Genomic DNA, 17,568 nt, shown 5'->3' with positions numbered 1-17,568 from the left:
CTAAACAAACGACAAAGGCCCAACTGGCCTGTAATAATGTAATCAATTAACACTGTTTATTCAGGCCTATCGTGTTACTGATGTGTTGTCCACTTTGTCAATGTCATCAAAACACTACCCAAATAATTGCATTTCTTATGTATGCAAAACTCAATGGACTTACGAACGGCTTTATATGGACCTGTTTCTGTCTCTACATCACCAGTTCGGGATCGAGAGTAATGGATAGTTGTCATTGACTCCTCCGAGTCACACAGTATACGTCTTGCTGTCAGACATTTGAATTTGTAGCAATTGCCATCATGCTATTATTACCCAGGCTATGTGTCTGCGCTGTCTTGCTGTTGCTATTGGATCCAGTTGTACCGCTTAGAGTCCCACAACGACTCTTGGCGAGGGAAACGGAGAAAAAAGACACACACGAGGTTGTTTCAAAGGCAATCCAGAGATTGCATGAGTTATTTGACATTGGAGATGTACCACAAAACGCTTTACCTCACAGGAAACCCCCGCAATTCATGGTAGATCTGTTCAATGCTGTTGCTGACTCGGACGGGATAACAAAGGATCCGGGAATTTTGGAAGGCAATGTCGTGCGAAGTTTTGAGGATAAAGGTGAGTAACAACAACACAAGAATCAAACGCGCGTAGTTTAACATTTAAAATAATCTGAAATGATCGGTAAAAATGTTTAAAAAAGAAATTGTGGTGGTGTGTTCATCACAAATAACGATTCCTGAACGTTTCTTTCTTTCTTTCTTTCTTTCTTTCTTTCTTTCTTTCTTTCTTTCTTTCTTTCTTTCTTTCTTTCTTTCTTTAGTTCATTCCGATCACTCACATTACTACTTCAACTTGTCCTCATTTGGAAAAAAAGAAAAAATGATTAAAGCTGAACTTCGGATTTTTAGACAGAAACAGAGTATCGTCCCTGGGAAATCATTTGGACATCATTTTTGCAAAGTAAGTACCAAACCCTTCATACCTTACACCTTCAGTATGCAATCGACGATGTTTGCTTATCAGTAAAGTTTTCATTTTCTTCCATTATTTTTAGATTGATGTTTATGAGTTACTGGATAGCGGGATTAAGCCATGGAGAGGGAACCTGGTTACATCAAGATTATTACCGCTGTATACTCAAGGATGGGAAGTGATTAATGTCACTCAAACGGTAAGCGCATTTATTGTTATATCTAACACACCGTAGTTGAAAGGTATTTTATTGTAGTTGTATCTGTTTTTGTGTCTGTTGGTAGATGTCTAATGGATTCATGACAGCAGCTCAATATAATTGCATCTGTTCAATGTTCTCATTGTAGGTGTCTAAATGGATTATTGACAGTAGCTCAAATCACGGATTCCTTATTGTCACCACACTGCCTTCGGGAAATTCGTTGGAATCCAGATTTGGAAGAAGCCAAAAGCATGGGAAACATGCCTTCCTTGTGCTGTTCTCCGACGATGGGAGAAGGGGGTCTACAGCTACAAACATTTCACCTTTGCTGGGTAATGATTACTGCTTATTTTATATCGATTTTCCATTGATATTAAACTTCTTGAAAAAAAAAAAAGTTAGCGTGATGGCAATACGTCCAGTAACATACAAAAGTCGTGTAGGCTGTATAAATAACAATACCTTGTTTTCTGTAGATAGGCATGTTGACATCATAGACTCAAATACATATCAATATATAAATTATCCTGTACATCTCATTGTAGCTTTTAAACTGCACTGTCTTTAGATAATAATTAAAATATGACCTTTTAGATATCTAATATAAACCCCAAGTCGATGTGGTGGTTGTTATTATTTTGTTTTACTTGGGGTCCCGAAATAGATACATATTAAAACTCTCCCAATCCAAGTAAAACAGTGGTATTATGTTAGATCGGTACCTGTAAGTGAGAATGATGTTCATTAATAAATACAATCATGCCTAACACATTGTATTGAAACATCCAGTAATTTTACTATTGATAGGGAAAGTGAAAACTCAGAGTAAACAATAAAGTATTTTATACTGAAAATAACATTTGTGCAAAATAAATAATATTTTAGGATACAGTATACTCTGTGAAAATGTATTTCATAACCTTGCTAATAGTTCTTGTTGTTACTTTAGAGTTTTTGAAGACAAATGCCTTATTTAAACCTTTTTCTTTAAAATAAAATAAAAAAAAACTAATGCATCAGAATTATTTTCAGCATTAAGGACCATGTTAGCACATGAAGGGAATGTGGAGAGGACACCAAATGTTGTGGAAAAAAGTTACAAGTTCTCGTTGGTTGCCTTACATAAAGTTGTAGTCAAAATTCTACATACCCCAATGGAAATTTTTAATTTCTAGAACATTTTCAAAAACAAATAATTATAGGAAAAATCTTTTGTAGGAAAAGTTTTGCTTTTGTGAATGAGGAAACAATGTTACAAGAAACAGATGTCTACAGTTATTTATTTCAGCAATTATTTTAACTCCAAAAAAGCTACTTCAAAAGTATTCATACCCTGACAATGTAAATGAAATTAATAGCTAGGTGAGGCACCTTTAGCAATAATTTTAAACGATTAGGATATTTGTCAATGAACTTTTGGCATTCCTTAGTGATTTTTGACCATTCTTCAATGCACAATTGTTCCAGTTTATTCAAATTCTGAGGACTTCTCTTGTGCACAGCCTTCTTCAACTCATACAAAAGATTCTCAGTCGGATTTAGATTGGGACTTTGACTGGGCCATTCCAGGATTGATTTTATTCTTCTTTAACCATTTTGAAGTAGATTTTGATGTGTGCTTTGGATCGTTGTCGTGTTGGAACGTCCAGTTATGCTTAAAACCAAGTTTTGTAGCGGAGGGTATAAGATGATTGGCCAATAACTTTTGGTATGCTATGGAATCCATTTTACCATGTATTGGAACTAAATTTCCTGTGCCATTAGAGGAAAAACAGCCCCATAAAAGGATATTACCACCTCCATGCTTGACAGTAGGTATGGTGGTCTTTTCTTTGTATGTCTCACCAGACTTTCTCCAAACGTAATGACTATCAGTGTGACCAAATAGTTTGATTTTTTTGCAAACTTTAAGCGATTGTCCTTGTGCATTTTCCTAAGAGTGGCTTTTTCCTTGGCCTGCAACCATTGAGACCTTGTCCTACTTGCAGCCAGGTCACTTTGAATATCTTTGGCAGTCAATCTCAAATTGTTATTAACCTTCCGTACAATTCTTCTCTGTTCTTGGTGAAATAACCTTCTTTCTTCCAGACTGAGGGAGCTTTGGGACAGTATCATGAGTTGTACTTCTTGATGATAGAAACAGTAGTTGAAATTGGGATACTCAAGTGCTTGGAAATATTCTTGTATCCTTCTCCAGCTTTATGACAATAATTAAGTTTCTGCCTAAGGTCTTCAAATAACTCTTTACTTTGTCCCATATTAAATTATTGGTAATGACAGCAATCATCCTATGCCTAACTCTTTTATACTCTCTAAGAATGTTCACCTACAGTCCAGCATTTTCTAGACTTTTCTAGAATTAGGTTCTGCATTATCATATTGAAATTTCTAGCACCTTGTAGACAATATTGTCATAGCATCAAAGGGTATATATAAATATTTTTGAATTAGCATTTTTTTCCTCATCCACAAAAGCCAAACTTTTGCTACAAGATTTTTCCTATAATTCTTTGTTTTTGAGAAATTTCGAGAAATTATAAATTTCCATTGGGGTATGTAACTTTTGCCTACAACTGTATATGTAGCAGGCTAGATTTCTTCTAGAAGTAAGAGCCAGCACCATCTAGTGATCTCCCACTTTGGATCAAGTTTACTTTAGTTTGCCTGGCAGTACACTGCAGTGAACTAGATGGAACTGGAACTCATTAATATAAAGACACGTTGGCTCTCCACACCTATGTTGCATAAGTCTATGACAGGAAACTAGAACTGAACATCAGATCCTAAAAGTAAAACCTAACCACAAGAAAAAGAAAACGCTTTGACATGTGGAGTCTAAGATGTTGGAGACATGTGGTAAAATCATAATGGCAGGTACAGTTTTGCTATGCTTCTCTTTTCTTTCCTGACAGGGAATTTCAAACATTCCCTGTGACCAGTGTAGTCACACAATCTTAATATACCTGCAGCATCTGTAAAATAAGATAGACCTATTTTGGTTTGTCAAGGTACTGTTATTTAATGGTCTTTATTTATTTTTAGGTCAAAAAGCTTTAGCAAAGGATGATATCCCTCATGTTCCTGCCCCAGGTGAAAATGCAGTGCCTTCAGACTACCAGGTAAACAAAAGCAGAAAAATCCGATCTGCTTCTGTGTCTGCTGAAAGGAACCCCATGTCTTGCCAAAGGCTCCCTCTCTACGTAGACTTTGAGGAGATTGGTTGGTCTGGATGGATCATTTCACCTAAAGGATACAATGCTTATCATTGCAAGGGGTCTTGTCCATTTCCCCTTGGGGAAGGCTTGAGAGCCACCAACCATGCTACTGTCCAGTCTATTGTGAATGCTCTGAAACTCTCACGAGATGTGGAAATGCCTTGTTGTGTGCCAGATAAACTGCACTCCATTAATCTTTTGTATTTTGACGATGAAGAAAATGTAGTTCTTAAACAATATGATGATATGGTGGCAGTAAGCTGTGGGTGTCATTAATGGATATGAATGAGCTATATAGCATCAGCATATATATAGCATCAGCATATATGTTTTAATTTAATTTAAACCCCAATTACATCATTCTGGACAAGGGGGAAGGGGTATACAAACTCAAACTTTTCAAGGGCAATAGAAGTCTTTCATAATGATGTATTAAAAAACATTAACATTTGCAATTTATTGTATTAAAAATGTGGTTCTTGCTCCAGATAACTGTTTAAAATATGTTGAGGCTTTTACTAGTATTATTATTTTTTATCCTTAATTAAAATGTACAGTTTATGACTTTATTTTTTGTTAAAATATAAAACTGGTCATATTAATTGTTTAAAATGTACAGAGACTGAGTCAATAAAAAAATTATAACATAATTTTAATTGTCTTTTTGTAGAATAAAAAATTGTTTTGAAATATTTTAAATCTCCATACTGTATTCTAGACTTTAGATTATTGCTTAAATTAAAGTATTTATTCATTTAAAAAAAGATCATTAATATAAGGATTTCTACTTGACTTGTTTTCTTGTTTTTCCTTTTCTTTGTCATGTTTGCTTTTTAATCAGTTTCTAGCTGTGACACATTTTGACCAAATATGAAAACAATATCCTGTGCATGACTAAAATCTTAAATATGTCTATCATTCGTGGTTTTAATAAAAATAATGGTACTGTATGTGTGTACAACAAAAGAAGATAGCAAGTACATCAAATTGAATGCATTAATCTGAGGGTATCTCATTACACACGGTATCTAATTTGCAATGTATTGTAGTAAAGTGTCTGTTTATCTGTTAATGTAATTACAAAAATATTTTATACTAGTATAAAATACTATATTGACCCAAAAGGCCCATTTATCTCAAAACTGTTTTTTTTAAGTACGTGTACGTGTCTGTCTTTTTTGCACGAACTAAACAGAGCAACAGAATGAAACATAACATCGTCTAAAACCAAATGTTCAACAGATGGAGATATAGAGCCGTGTCCCCCCAAAATATAGCAGACTATCAAAGTATTATTATTATTATTATTATTATTATTATTATTATTATTATTATTATTATTGATAGTTTTAATAGGCTGTACACGGACCCCAAATGTATTACACATGGCTACTCTAAATGTGTAATCTGTATCATTTGGCCTATTTACAGATCACCCCATGCATCTTAAAGCCTTTCAAATATATTTATACTAGCATTGTCCACTTTTAACTTGAGTATTTTAATTTCGCTTCTACATCTGTTGTTCATAGGCATTTTGACAGGGGTAGTCTCTACGACATGCAAAACTGAGTAGTTCACCCAAAATAATAGTATCTTATGATATATTTATAATTTAAATGAATTAGAGCGCCACCGACGTAACTTTATATACCAGTTACTTTCACATAAAAGTTCACATGCACGAAACAAAAACGTTACTTTAAGGAAAGAAAATATCTATATTGTTGCAGACATGCAAATAACAATGTATGTGTTATTGGAAACCGGACAACAATTAATGAACCATGTATGAAGCCGATTAAAATTATGACTTCAACTGCTGTAGAAGGTTTAGGAGAAACACAGCCACCTTGCAGGTTAAGAGTACACACAAAGCCATAAATAACACGAGTCGGAGCGTATCAAATCGGAGCATTTCTGCACATAAACACACAAGGCATCGTGCTGCATCCTGTTATAATTGACCGTGTGTACTGTGAAAGAAAGACCGAGAGAAATTACTCTGCGTGAGTCGCTGGAGCTGACCAGGGTGCTGAACACTTCAATCAAGTTAGACGTCATCGTGTTCGTTGGTATAAATTGATGTTTTTATTGTTGTTGTTTTTTTTTTTTTTTTGCTTGTTAAACAACTATTGGTTACTGTAAAACCAGGTATACTTTGTCCTGCATTATTTAAACTTCACTTTCACAACTATCAGTGTTGAAAACGTGCTTTTAAATATCTAGCGTTGCGCTTAAAATGCCAAATATCAAATAGGCCTAGCTGTAAACTGTAAGCTGTAAAATTTTGATAACACGTTTTTTGTGTGCTTCATTAAACAATGTGTTTAAAATATAATTCTTAAACATCTGGGAGTACAGTGATACGTGTATTTTACACAGATTCATAACTGATAAAACAACACACCTTATCATGTGCAACTTTTAATAGGCCATATTTACATACGCATATTCTAACAAGATGTACAATGTTACAATACAAGAACTACACTTAATGCTAAACAATATTACTTTTATATATTATTATATATAAAAATTAAAACTTTGAAGATAGGTTCTCGTTTACCAAAAACACTCACGCAGCAACTAACAAAATACAATCGACCTATTTAAAAATGTCTTACTCCTTTCTAGAACTCGACCACATAAGACCACAGAGATATTTTCCTCTAGAAAGTTACAAGCTGCGTTTGCATATTTGTACTTTAACTACACATGGGTCAACAATCATTTTGTGTTAATGGTCTTTTGTTTAATTTAATCGAAGTGTATAACATCGTTAAACACAATTAAGGCAGTTGCTGTATATTAACCAGTACTGGCCATTTAAGATGCATATATGCCGGTCAATACGACTGTAAACTTCCCTGCACTAGAGATTTATAAAATATTCAACTTCTGAAGTCTATCCAAAAAACAACCAGCCCTTTTAAAATGTCTAGACAAAACATAGACAAAAAGTTATCAACAGTTGTCTGATTTCAATCTTCTGACGCATCTTGCCGAGGTAATACCAACTTTATTTTCAGTGTTGCATAAATTAATTACACGCATTTAATAACCAGAATATCATTATATTCCCCCCTTAATATCATAAAGGCTTTACGCCAGGGAAGCACTTAATAGTGCAGCGGGCCGTAACAGGCTATTATCCTTGTGTAATGCTGTTAGAGAACCAATTATGCACCATTATACTTGCTTTTTTGCCGTTTATGTGATTTCGTCCAATCCCGCCCTCGACATGAAAATTTCAGCTGGTACTTAGAGCCTAATTTTCACAACGCAGATAAACGACGATCTCTCTCCTCTGTGTCTCTGATGCGTTTTAAAACTAATTGAAAGGGTCCCGCAGCATAACATTTGCAGAGGAAGCGAGCATAAATCCACGGACCCCTTGCTGTGCTCAAAATCAAAATTTGGTTGTACGGCCGCTTAGAAGCTGAAGCCTTGTGTAAAGTGGACCCCCTAACCCATCTAATGTGCAATTATGGATATGATTGTAAATTTAAAAAAAAAAACAAAAAAAAAAAACAGAAGCTGTGATGATGACTTATGAAAAAAAGATCTCCATATGCATGGCGGCTGTCCACGGGGCGTGAATGTTTATGATCTGGGGATCACAATACAGCCTGTCGCAAAGCAAATATGTGAAAATAGATACTGTATATATGTTTTAAGTCTTTACTGAGAAATGACGTTTTAGACCACGTGAGTAGTTTGGAAAGCCCAGTGGACCTATCCAAGTCACTCACAAAACACAATGCTGGAAATAATCAGATTAAGGCCATTTATGCGCGAGATTATAAAGGCAAGTGCTGAGAGGCAGAGCGTGTAGACAGATATAAAGACATCTGGTCACTTCCAGGGTTGGGCTTCTCTCTCTCTCTTCTCCCTCTCTCTCTCTCTCTCTCTGCTCTCTCTCTCGCGCACGTACACTCTTGGTCTTTGCCGGTAACATACACAGCAGCAGTTTACAGTTTACATCCTCTCAAGATTAACTCGGTGGTGATCCAGTTCTGCCAACAGAAAGGTATGAATCATACTATTTACGGTAATGCAATATTCTTTGTTAACAATGAATTACAAATGTAAAATGGGTATACACTGTGTGTGTTTTCTTTCTGCTAATGAAATCACTGGGTCGCACTGTCCCAAACATTAAAGTTTAGGACACTTCAAGAAATGAATGTTAATTTCAATAAATAAGAATAATTGAATTTATCTACCTGTATAATAATACGATGTATGTTTATTTCTTTATTTATTTATTACGGTTACTTTAAAGAGCGCTGGGACAGGTTTTCTCATTATTGACCCTCGTTAGCTTCTTGATTTCTTAAAGTTATCTTATTATATGTTAGCATGCAATAAATACTGTACTAGTATACGGAAACATACAACATTTTAATATGCATGAATCTGTATTGCCATTAACCCGGATGCACTTAGGTATGTAACTGTTGTAAAGGTTACATTAAATGGTATGTATATGTGTATTTCAGAATCCAGTAAGGTTTACGAGTGTCATTGGTTACACAGTTTCAACGAAGTAAGCTGCAATGTTCTACTTTCATTGTCCTCCACAATTAGACGGAGAATGCTGCCGGACTAATACCTGTAAGTACAATTTTTTGGCAGGCAATATCTGTCTGTTTGGGTGGGCAGTAGTCTTGTACCCACACAGCATGTCGTCCGTGAAAACAAAATTGATTTATTTTAGTTTTGTATATGTTCCAGTGGTTTTTTTTTTTTTTTTTTTGCAGAAATGTCTGACCTTGTATTATGCACAGTTATCTATATCCTTTACCATGTAGACAACAATGCTTTCTAACTAAGGTAAAACAAGAAGATGACGTAGTCTGTAACTGGTGTGTTTGCATTTATCGTGCAATCATTAAGTATTCTAAATGTAGTATTGTAAATATTTGAGATCGCTTCATGATAATTAAATTTAACATAAACCTAGGCTAAATAAGTTTAGCTCAACAACAAATGTTCTGTTTTTCATTTGATTATCAATTTAAACTCCAAATGAGAATGCGTGTGCAAACAATATATATGTTTGTAAATGATAGACATTATTAAAAAATATAACGCTAATAGTGAGCACTTACAATAGAGAATCCGAATTTTTTTACAACTTGCATTTTGCCACCTGCCTCCCTTCTGTGGGCAAACCTCTTACATTTAGCTCCAGGCTATGAAGGTTTTTTTTTGTCACAGATGTTTTATGTCATGCCTCTAATCGACAGTTAAATGTGGTCACGCTCCTCCCTTTGCTAAACTGCAGTTTACATGAATCTTTTATGTTATATTGAAAACATTTTTAAAGAAAAGAGAAGCCTCATAAGTGACCATTTGCGACGATACGATACCATATGCTTAAGGGAAACCGGCAATAAACACTAGGCCTATATAAATACAATGTGCATGTTTAAACCTAAAATGCATTAATTTACCACAACAGGCCTACTTCATAATAACTGAACCCAGTTTAATAAGTATAAACATACCACTTTTTTAAACCTTCCCACTATGACAAATAAATAAAGTCTCAATTTCAGATATTTTAATATTGGGTAAACTAATATTTTATAAGTTCTTCAAATGTTATTATTTGCAATACACACATATATATTTTCCCCTTTAGCATACAATCAGGACCCTCGTGAGGTGTAATGGTTGTATTTTTCAATTATAAAAGTAACATTTTGCAATGGATCAATTGTACACGTGTATGTGTGCTCTCCATATACCTTTCAGTAAACACCAGCGGTTTCTCAAACCACGCCACGGGGGACTTCGATGATGGTTTCCTACGCAGGAAACAACGGAGAAACAGGACAACATTTACTTTACAGCAGGTAAAAGCTGTGGCTTATTTATTTTCACTAAAACAGTCAAAATACTTGCAGACATAGCTATCCAAACTATTTATGTTGGCCTTCACGACATTTGATCTGTTTTTTTTTCTTCCTGAGAAGCATACATATCATATATAAATACAATTAGCCTACGTAGTAAATATAGATTCCGCATTTGGGCTTTAATACTAGCTTTAATAGTCTGTTTGGTATGCTTTTGTGAACGTATATCAAATGTAGTGAAGAATAATGAAAGCACGATAAGTTAAATCTCTCAATCATGATCACAGTAAAAACACAGTAGACTTTATAAGCTAATCATTATAAACTACAAAATTACCGTGCAAGGTGCCTTCGTCTAGAGCCAAGTGAACGAGTGAAAATGAGACAATGAGGGGTGCGTAAGGTAAAGTCATTAACTCAGAACTGTCGAAAAATCTGTTTTAAATAAATTGTTTCCACAAACAAACGATTGTTATCCTTTTATCCATTTTAAAGCATGAGATAAACAATATGATGTACTCTTATAGCATAATTGTGCTTTTATATTTGTTTAATAGTTAGAAGCATTGGAAGCAGTATTTGCACAGACACACTACCCAGATGTTTTCACGAGAGAAGAGTTGGCGATGAAAATCAACCTCACAGAAGCGAGAGTCCAGGTAAACACTGCTGTGCAGTAGCCTACTGTAATTAAATATTCCACATATAAACTGGCAAACTTTTTGACATTTGGAATGTTGAGAGCACATTTGGCCAAAGAAAGTATATGAATAATATCTGTCATGTTCACGATGCACTTTAATAACATCAACATAATGTGGAATATTAGATTAGGTTGATTAATCGGTCATTCATAATTAACCAGTTATAATGCTCTACACTAATTTGTCCGCGTCTCTAAGGTACTAAATTACATCAACGCACATCCATTTCCGTGCTTCGGGAAAAAAAGGGGAGATAGTCTTAAAGCTGTAGATAGGTTTGAAACGTTCACATAAGATAATAATAATAATAATAATAATAATAATAATAATAATAATAATGTTTTTCAGTTCATAGAACAATGAAAAATATTCGCAGTGAACATGTTTAGGTTCAGTTTTAGACTAATGGAGCTTACATATTTTCTACTTTTCTGGATTGCAGAACAATAGAAGATAAGAATGTATATTCTCTAGTCTACTTATTCTGCAGACGGTTTGCTATATTATAAACATGGTCACATCTAATTAAATTCAGTGTGTCCTATATGCAATTTCCTGCATTCCGGATTTGCTTTTTGGTTGTGGTGCAAGCGCAGATTTAATTGTAAGAAATATAATAGTTTGCCTTTTGTTCCCCTGGGTCATCTTACTATCGCTTAAAACCAACGACTGCAGAGAGATAATGGAATTCGCATCTGTAAATTAGGGATTGTAAACAAATTATTTCCCTCTAATCGGATTACGCGATTCGTATTATTAAATCTGAACACGAATCAGTGGGAGCATGCAGGGATATTAAACCTACATTATTATTAGAAAATAAATGTTCTTTTTGTTGTAGTGTGTAGACCCTCTTTTTAAGTGTCAATTGCCTATTGCAGCCTTAAGACCGAACAGCAAATTGAGATAAATGGGGCAATTATAGACCATTCAGAAGGGGAAGATCATGAGGGAAGGTGCAGGGGTGAGATAGTGCTGCGACAATTAAATTCTGAATATTGTTGTTGTGCCTGTAAACCGTTGCCTTTTATTATGCTGAGTGAATGCTATCTATTTTATTTAGATATATACAATAACACGAGAATCGAGGAAGGTATGTTTTCATTATGGCCCCCATTCAAATATGATTAATGTGTTAGAAAGCACAGTCTTAATCGAATCTGATGTTGTCAAACAATCACTAAATAGGGAATAAACGACTTCATCATGCTTCTTTCACAGAAGCAGGGGAACTGTCAGTGGGAAGTCATTAAAATATGATAATGAAAAATTGCTCAATTAAATGCTGTTATAGCCAATGACCTTCGTTCAATTAAGATACAAGAACTGTCCTGCATATGATCAGCATTTAAGTACCAGAAGTTTATTGAAGAAGAAGAAGAAGAAGAAGAAGAAGAAGAAGAAGAAGAAGAAGAAGAAAGGTCCTCTCAATTTAAAAAAAAGTGTAAAAAAGATAATGGTGTAAACTGTAAATAATGTATCATGATGTTTTGTATTTAATATAATGGATGCAAACACTGTTCAAGTGACCAGGAAACCAGAATAGCCTTGTGCTGAGGTCCACAGGCATCCCTGCCTGCGTTACAATAAGTGGACCATTTATTTCAACTTGGACCTATTTCACTATATTTACTACTACTACTACTACTACTACTACTACTACTACTACTACTACTACTACTACTACTACTAATAATAATAATAATAATAATAATAATAATAATAATAATAATAAATAATAATAATAATAATAACAATAATAATAACAATAATAATACAAAACCCATTGCCCTCAATGGAATCACAAACCATGAACATTTCCTTTTTTGCTATAGGCCTCCAATATCATCTTAGGCCCACAATGAGAAATATTAAACTAGACATTTGTTATTTTAGGTGTGGTTCCAGAATAGGAGGGCCAAATGGAGGAAGACCGAAAGAGGCAGTTCGGACCAAGAGGGGGGTAAGGAACAGTTGAATGACGGCACACCCCCTGTTAGAAATTTGAATTCACCTTCCCCAATCGACCAGGCTAAGAATAAAAAGGAACATTTGGAGATACAACAAAGGTATGTATAATGTATCATAAATAATGTCTGTTTCTGGTTTGCAGTTAACGTTTACATTAAGAAACTGACCTTTTTGTTTGTTTTTAGTTTAAACAGGTCAGTTGGTCCCAGTGGTCCGTTCTTCCAGTCCTGCTTGCCTGGAACACTTCTCAATACAGCTACATATGCTCAAGCGCTTTCCCAAGTTGCTACCTTAAAAGGTAAGTGCAATAAAAAAATCCTGCCTGTTTTTATATATGTTCTTGTTTGGGAGATGGTAATGTAGGTTACCTCTGTAAAAGTCAACTGAAAACAGTTTCCTTCAGTACTGTATAGGCCTTTCTGGTCACTGTCAATGAGCTTTATTTGATTTCAGTTTACCCCATGTATTGTTTATGCTATACAACAGACTCCTACAAACCCGGTGTAGCTACACATAGATAGAGAACATATCGACTTGTGTATATATAGTAGCCTAAAACTTAAATCTACTGTAGCTTCTGTATAATATCAAAATGATTGTAAGTGTATTTAACATATTCACTGCCTTCCCCTAGTATAGATAGCTGTACCTATTATATAATATATATATATATAATTCACTTGAATTAATATGATTAACTTTATTAGGTGTTAAACTCTGTTAAACACTGCAGCTACAACATCTGTTCTTTGTCTTGGTCAGTTCAAATAGTAATCATGCTTTTTTGATTATTAATGACGTTTTGCCAATCCTAATAGAGCAGAGCATATAGGGGCTATTAACAAGAAATGTACATTGTAACATTGAAAATACCTTACTTTAAATAAAATGCAGGCATTAAAACAACACAACAACACTATTATATCATTAATAGGCATAGTTATGAATAGGAAGACCATTTCTCTGTGAAAAACAAATTCACAAGCTTTTATTTTTAAAAAAAAAAACCTTTATAATACACATACATTAAGACCCATGCGTCCCCATAAACGTCATGCAATATGTCACATGACATCACTCAAGTGTGCTTGTTAACAATGTTGAATAGACTAAGTAGGAAGCAACTAAGTCATGTTTGCCTGGTGTAGAGAGAATGAGGCCTGGTCATGGCAACATTGCTGGGTGGGCCTATATATGGAGGCAGCTCTGAGAGGGGTGCCTCAAGGAGTGCATGCATTCCTTTGTTGTTATACATTATCCCCATGTTCTTTTATCAGAGGTGACAGAGGCCACAGGTTCCAGAGAATATGAAACTATAACTCCAATGACCTAACACATTGTGCAAACACCTCTAGCATGATTTAAAGACAACTCTGGGTAATGACCACAACTATCAACTATACAGCAGTTTTATTATAGGAGTGTTCATATTATTATTATTATTATTATTATTATTATTATTATTATTATTATTATTATTATTATTATTATTATTATTATTTATTTATTTATTTATTTATTTATTTATTTATTAGCAGACACCCTTATCCAGGGCGACTTACAGTCGTAAACAAAAATACATTTCAAGAATCACTGTACAAGCATTAATACAATTAAGAGCAAGATAAAATACAATGACTTCGGTTCTAGCAAGTACAAGTATATGACAAAATACGATTCAATAATGGAGCAGATAACAGTGTCAGTGATAGTTACATCAGGATACAATTAAATACAAAATACTACAGATTAAATAACACTTGACAGTTTCCATTCCACATATTGGTTTAATTCCAAGATGTGTACCTGTGTACCTGCAGTCCAGCAGGCATTTTGTGGACCAATTACCTAGTGAAAGTTGGCTGATATATATATATATATATATATATATATATATATATATATATAATGGGTGTTTATCGTAAGTGTAAGGCTAGTGTACAGCACATGACTTGATGGGATCTATGGGTAATCTGGATATTTTAAATTCTGTGTTATTAAAGGTTTTTAAAATATATTTTCTTTTTTAAATAAGGGACATATTTGTTGAGAAGGCTATTTTATTTAGTACATCAGTAGATATGTTTGTTCTATTAATCTATTTCTTTCCATGTTTGTTTTCATTTAGAAAATTGAGTTGAGTATTTTTTGTATTAAGTTGTTGCCACTTTAGCACAGCATAGTTTGATATTATACTTACTTTACAATGTAGACAAACTATAATACATGCTCAGTACAGAAATACAGTTTTGGAGTCATCGAAATCTTACAGATATTAATCAACCATTGTTTGTTAATATAAAAGCATGGTATAAATGAAATAAATCATTTTCCTGAACTGTTAGTCAGCTTTTCCCTAAAGACTCTTGTTATATTTAAGGTAGAATATTACATGATTATATATTGTATTTCTTAGTTTATACTTTCTGGGTATAAGCCCCAATTATATTGTTGGCAAGTGTTTATTGATTACAACCAGTGATTGATGGCTCCTAACACAAATCTTTTTTTTATTTCCACTAAGGGAGCCCACTCTGTTCTTGCTGTGTCCCAGACCCAATGGGCCTTTCCTTCTTACCCACGTATGGATGCCAGAGTAACCGCACGGCCAGTGTGGCAGCACTGCGGATGAAAGCACGGGAACACTCTGAAGCTGTGCTTCAATCAGCCAACCTCCTCCCTTCCACAAGCAGCAGCCCTGCCCCAGCAACCAAGCAACCCACGCAGGAAAACAGCCCTGACAAGTCAAACCGCTCCAAGGAACAGCTAGAAAAGAAAATAAACTTGTGAGATGCAATCTTGCAAGCCATGTATCAGAACAATAAGATGCATCAAATTTACTCTGTGGATAGAACCCTACTGCCTCTACATTTATACAGATGCTGTGTCGTCAATCCCTACTGAATTAAAAGAAGATAGTTCATCCCCAGGGATTATTTTCATCTTCCCCAACAAACTAACAGACTATTTATTTATTTATTTGTATTTATTAAATCAATGCATTCTCTAAATTAGGACACATTTATTTTTAATGTATATGTACTTTTCATAACAGAGCATTTTCTCATGTTTGATCTAAAGCAAAATATGAGGAACTAATATTGTTTTAAGGTATAAAACAAAACGCCTTGACAGCTAAGGGTGCAGTGTGCTGTTGTACTAACTATTACAAAGAAACATATGGTCAACAAATTATACTGACAAGTGCAAAAGAAAGAATAAAGAAGCATATCATCTTTGGATATCAGGCTTATATAAACTATACAGCTACTGTTACCTGTAACCTTTCAGTAAGAAAACAATGTAATACAAGGTTTCTTATTTATAAATCTTGTTTCATGCATTCAGTTATTTAAAATGCATCTGTAATGTGCCAAGAATGCAGAGTATACAAACATGTGGCTGTATTTCTGTTAATTACAGTGAATGCTTTTTTCAGATAGAAGCTTAAATCTAATATAAAAGATTTTCTGATACAAATTTGCATTTCTGATACAAATTTGAGTAGTAAGGTGAACAAAAAAAAATTACATATCATTACCTATTCCTGTGCTTGTTTGTTGTATTATATAATAATTATAGAGATAAACATTAATGTAACAATATAAATCTCTCGTAGCCTGTTGCTTGAGCCATCTGGCTCTTATTAATAATTTACTTTCCTGTACAACTGGAGAAAACGTCAAGAAACAAACAACGGTTGGTTCCTTAATTTATTTACTTTGAGGAACTCCACTGCCTTTTAAAAATGGATACATTTCCATTTATTGAGTCCATGTACACTTGTACACTAACACTTCATAACTAGGGTTCATGTACACTAAAACTTCCTTCTAACTGTTTGATTAAATTCTTGTTTCCTCCAGAAAGGTACATAAATAAGAGAACTGTTCAGCAAATTAAGAATACTTAACAGCATTGCATCTGTAAAGTAGTTAGGCTGATTAAATTTTGTGTCCTTGAGGATTTTCAGAAAATTACTTTTGATCGTCAGTAACACAATTAAGTAAACTACACGCACATTAGCATGAATAATTGATAAGGAATTATGTATTACCACGAAGTAGTGATTTAATAATTCATGATGCGACACCCTAGTGAATCTGCAGAACTAGATAACGTCAAAAGTCTTGCCTGGTATCGCTGGGAGCACTGTGCAAATACAGATGCTATGTTGTTTGGTTGTGTATAAAAAGTATGTGGTGCATGATGTGGATTTTTTGTACAAATCATATTAATAAAATGAAGGATTCAGATAAATTAAAATTGTATTTATTTGGAATATCAAAGCTCCCACATTTCATATTCTAACTATATATATATATATATATATATATATATATATATATATATATATATATATATATATATATACACAGCTCTTTACATTTTCCTAGACTTTTCTAGAATTAGGTTCTGCATTATCATATTGAAATTTCTAGCACCTTGTAGACAATTCTATCATAGCATCAAAGGGTATGAATACTTTTGAATGAATTAATTTCTTGATAACAATGCCTCTAGTGGTTGCACATGTTTCTGATTGTCTTATTAAAAAATAAAAAATAAGCCCAATTCACAAAACTTTAACTTGTGAGTTATTTAAAGAATGTTTTGTTGTTAAGTACTCTTTG

The 17,568-nt window shown here is 34.0% G+C and overlaps 2 protein-coding genes across 2 annotated transcripts; both read left to right on the top strand.

The window, feature by feature from the left end:
• Positions 1-257: 257 nt before the first annotated feature.
• Positions 258-5,007, top strand: LOC117415773 (bone morphogenetic protein 2-like). Its single transcript, XM_059027882.1, has 5 exons — positions 258-615; positions 821-960; positions 1,055-1,171; positions 1,320-1,506; positions 4,217-5,007. The coding sequence occupies exons 1-5, from the start codon at positions 303-305 to the stop codon at positions 4,663-4,665; spliced, it is 1,206 nt and encodes a 401-aa protein (XP_058883865.1). The 5' UTR covers positions 258-302; the 3' UTR covers positions 4,666-5,007.
• Positions 5,008-8,139: 3,132 nt separating this feature from the next.
• Positions 8,140-17,223, top strand: LOC117416231 (dorsal root ganglia homeobox protein-like). Its single transcript, XM_034027320.3, has 7 exons — positions 8,140-8,422; positions 8,895-9,009; positions 10,156-10,256; positions 10,817-10,918; positions 12,860-13,032; positions 13,120-13,232; positions 15,459-17,223. Exons 2-7 carry the CDS (start codon positions 8,952-8,954, stop codon positions 15,722-15,724), a joined length of 813 nt encoding a protein of 270 aa, XP_033883211.1. The 5' UTR covers positions 8,140-8,422; positions 8,895-8,951; the 3' UTR covers positions 15,725-17,223.
• Positions 17,224-17,568: the final 345 nt, after the last annotated feature.

Source organism: Acipenser ruthenus, chromosome 7 (assembly GCF_902713425.1).
Source record: "Acipenser ruthenus chromosome 7, fAciRut3.2 maternal haplotype, whole genome shotgun sequence".
Taxonomy (NCBI): Eukaryota; Metazoa; Chordata; class Actinopteri; order Acipenseriformes; family Acipenseridae; genus Acipenser; species Acipenser ruthenus.
This window is presented reverse-complemented; position numbering and strand designations above follow the sequence as displayed.

Bases quoted from the DNA above. Each gene is read 5' to 3' on its own strand.
- LOC117415773 (XM_059027882.1), top strand. From the start codon at position 303: ATGCTATTATTACCCAGGCTATGTGTCTGCGCTGTCTTGCTGTTGCTA. The intron at 616-820 runs GTGAGTAACAAC...TTCTTTCTTTAG, and splicing joins GCGAAGTTTTGAGGATAAAG to TTCATTCCGATCACTCACAT. The intron at 961-1,054 runs GTAAGTACCAAA...CATTATTTTTAG, and splicing joins TTGGACATCATTTTTGCAAA to ATTGATGTTTATGAGTTACT.
- LOC117416231 (XM_034027320.3), top strand. From the start codon at position 8,952: ATGTTCTACTTTCATTGTCCTCCACAATTAGACGGAGAATGCTGCCGG. The intron at 9,010-10,155 runs GTAAGTACAATT...TATACCTTTCAG, and splicing joins ATGCTGCCGGACTAATACCT to TAAACACCAGCGGTTTCTCA. The intron at 13,233-15,458 runs GTAAGTGCAATA...ATTTCCACTAAG, and splicing joins CCAAGTTGCTACCTTAAAAG to GGAGCCCACTCTGTTCTTGC.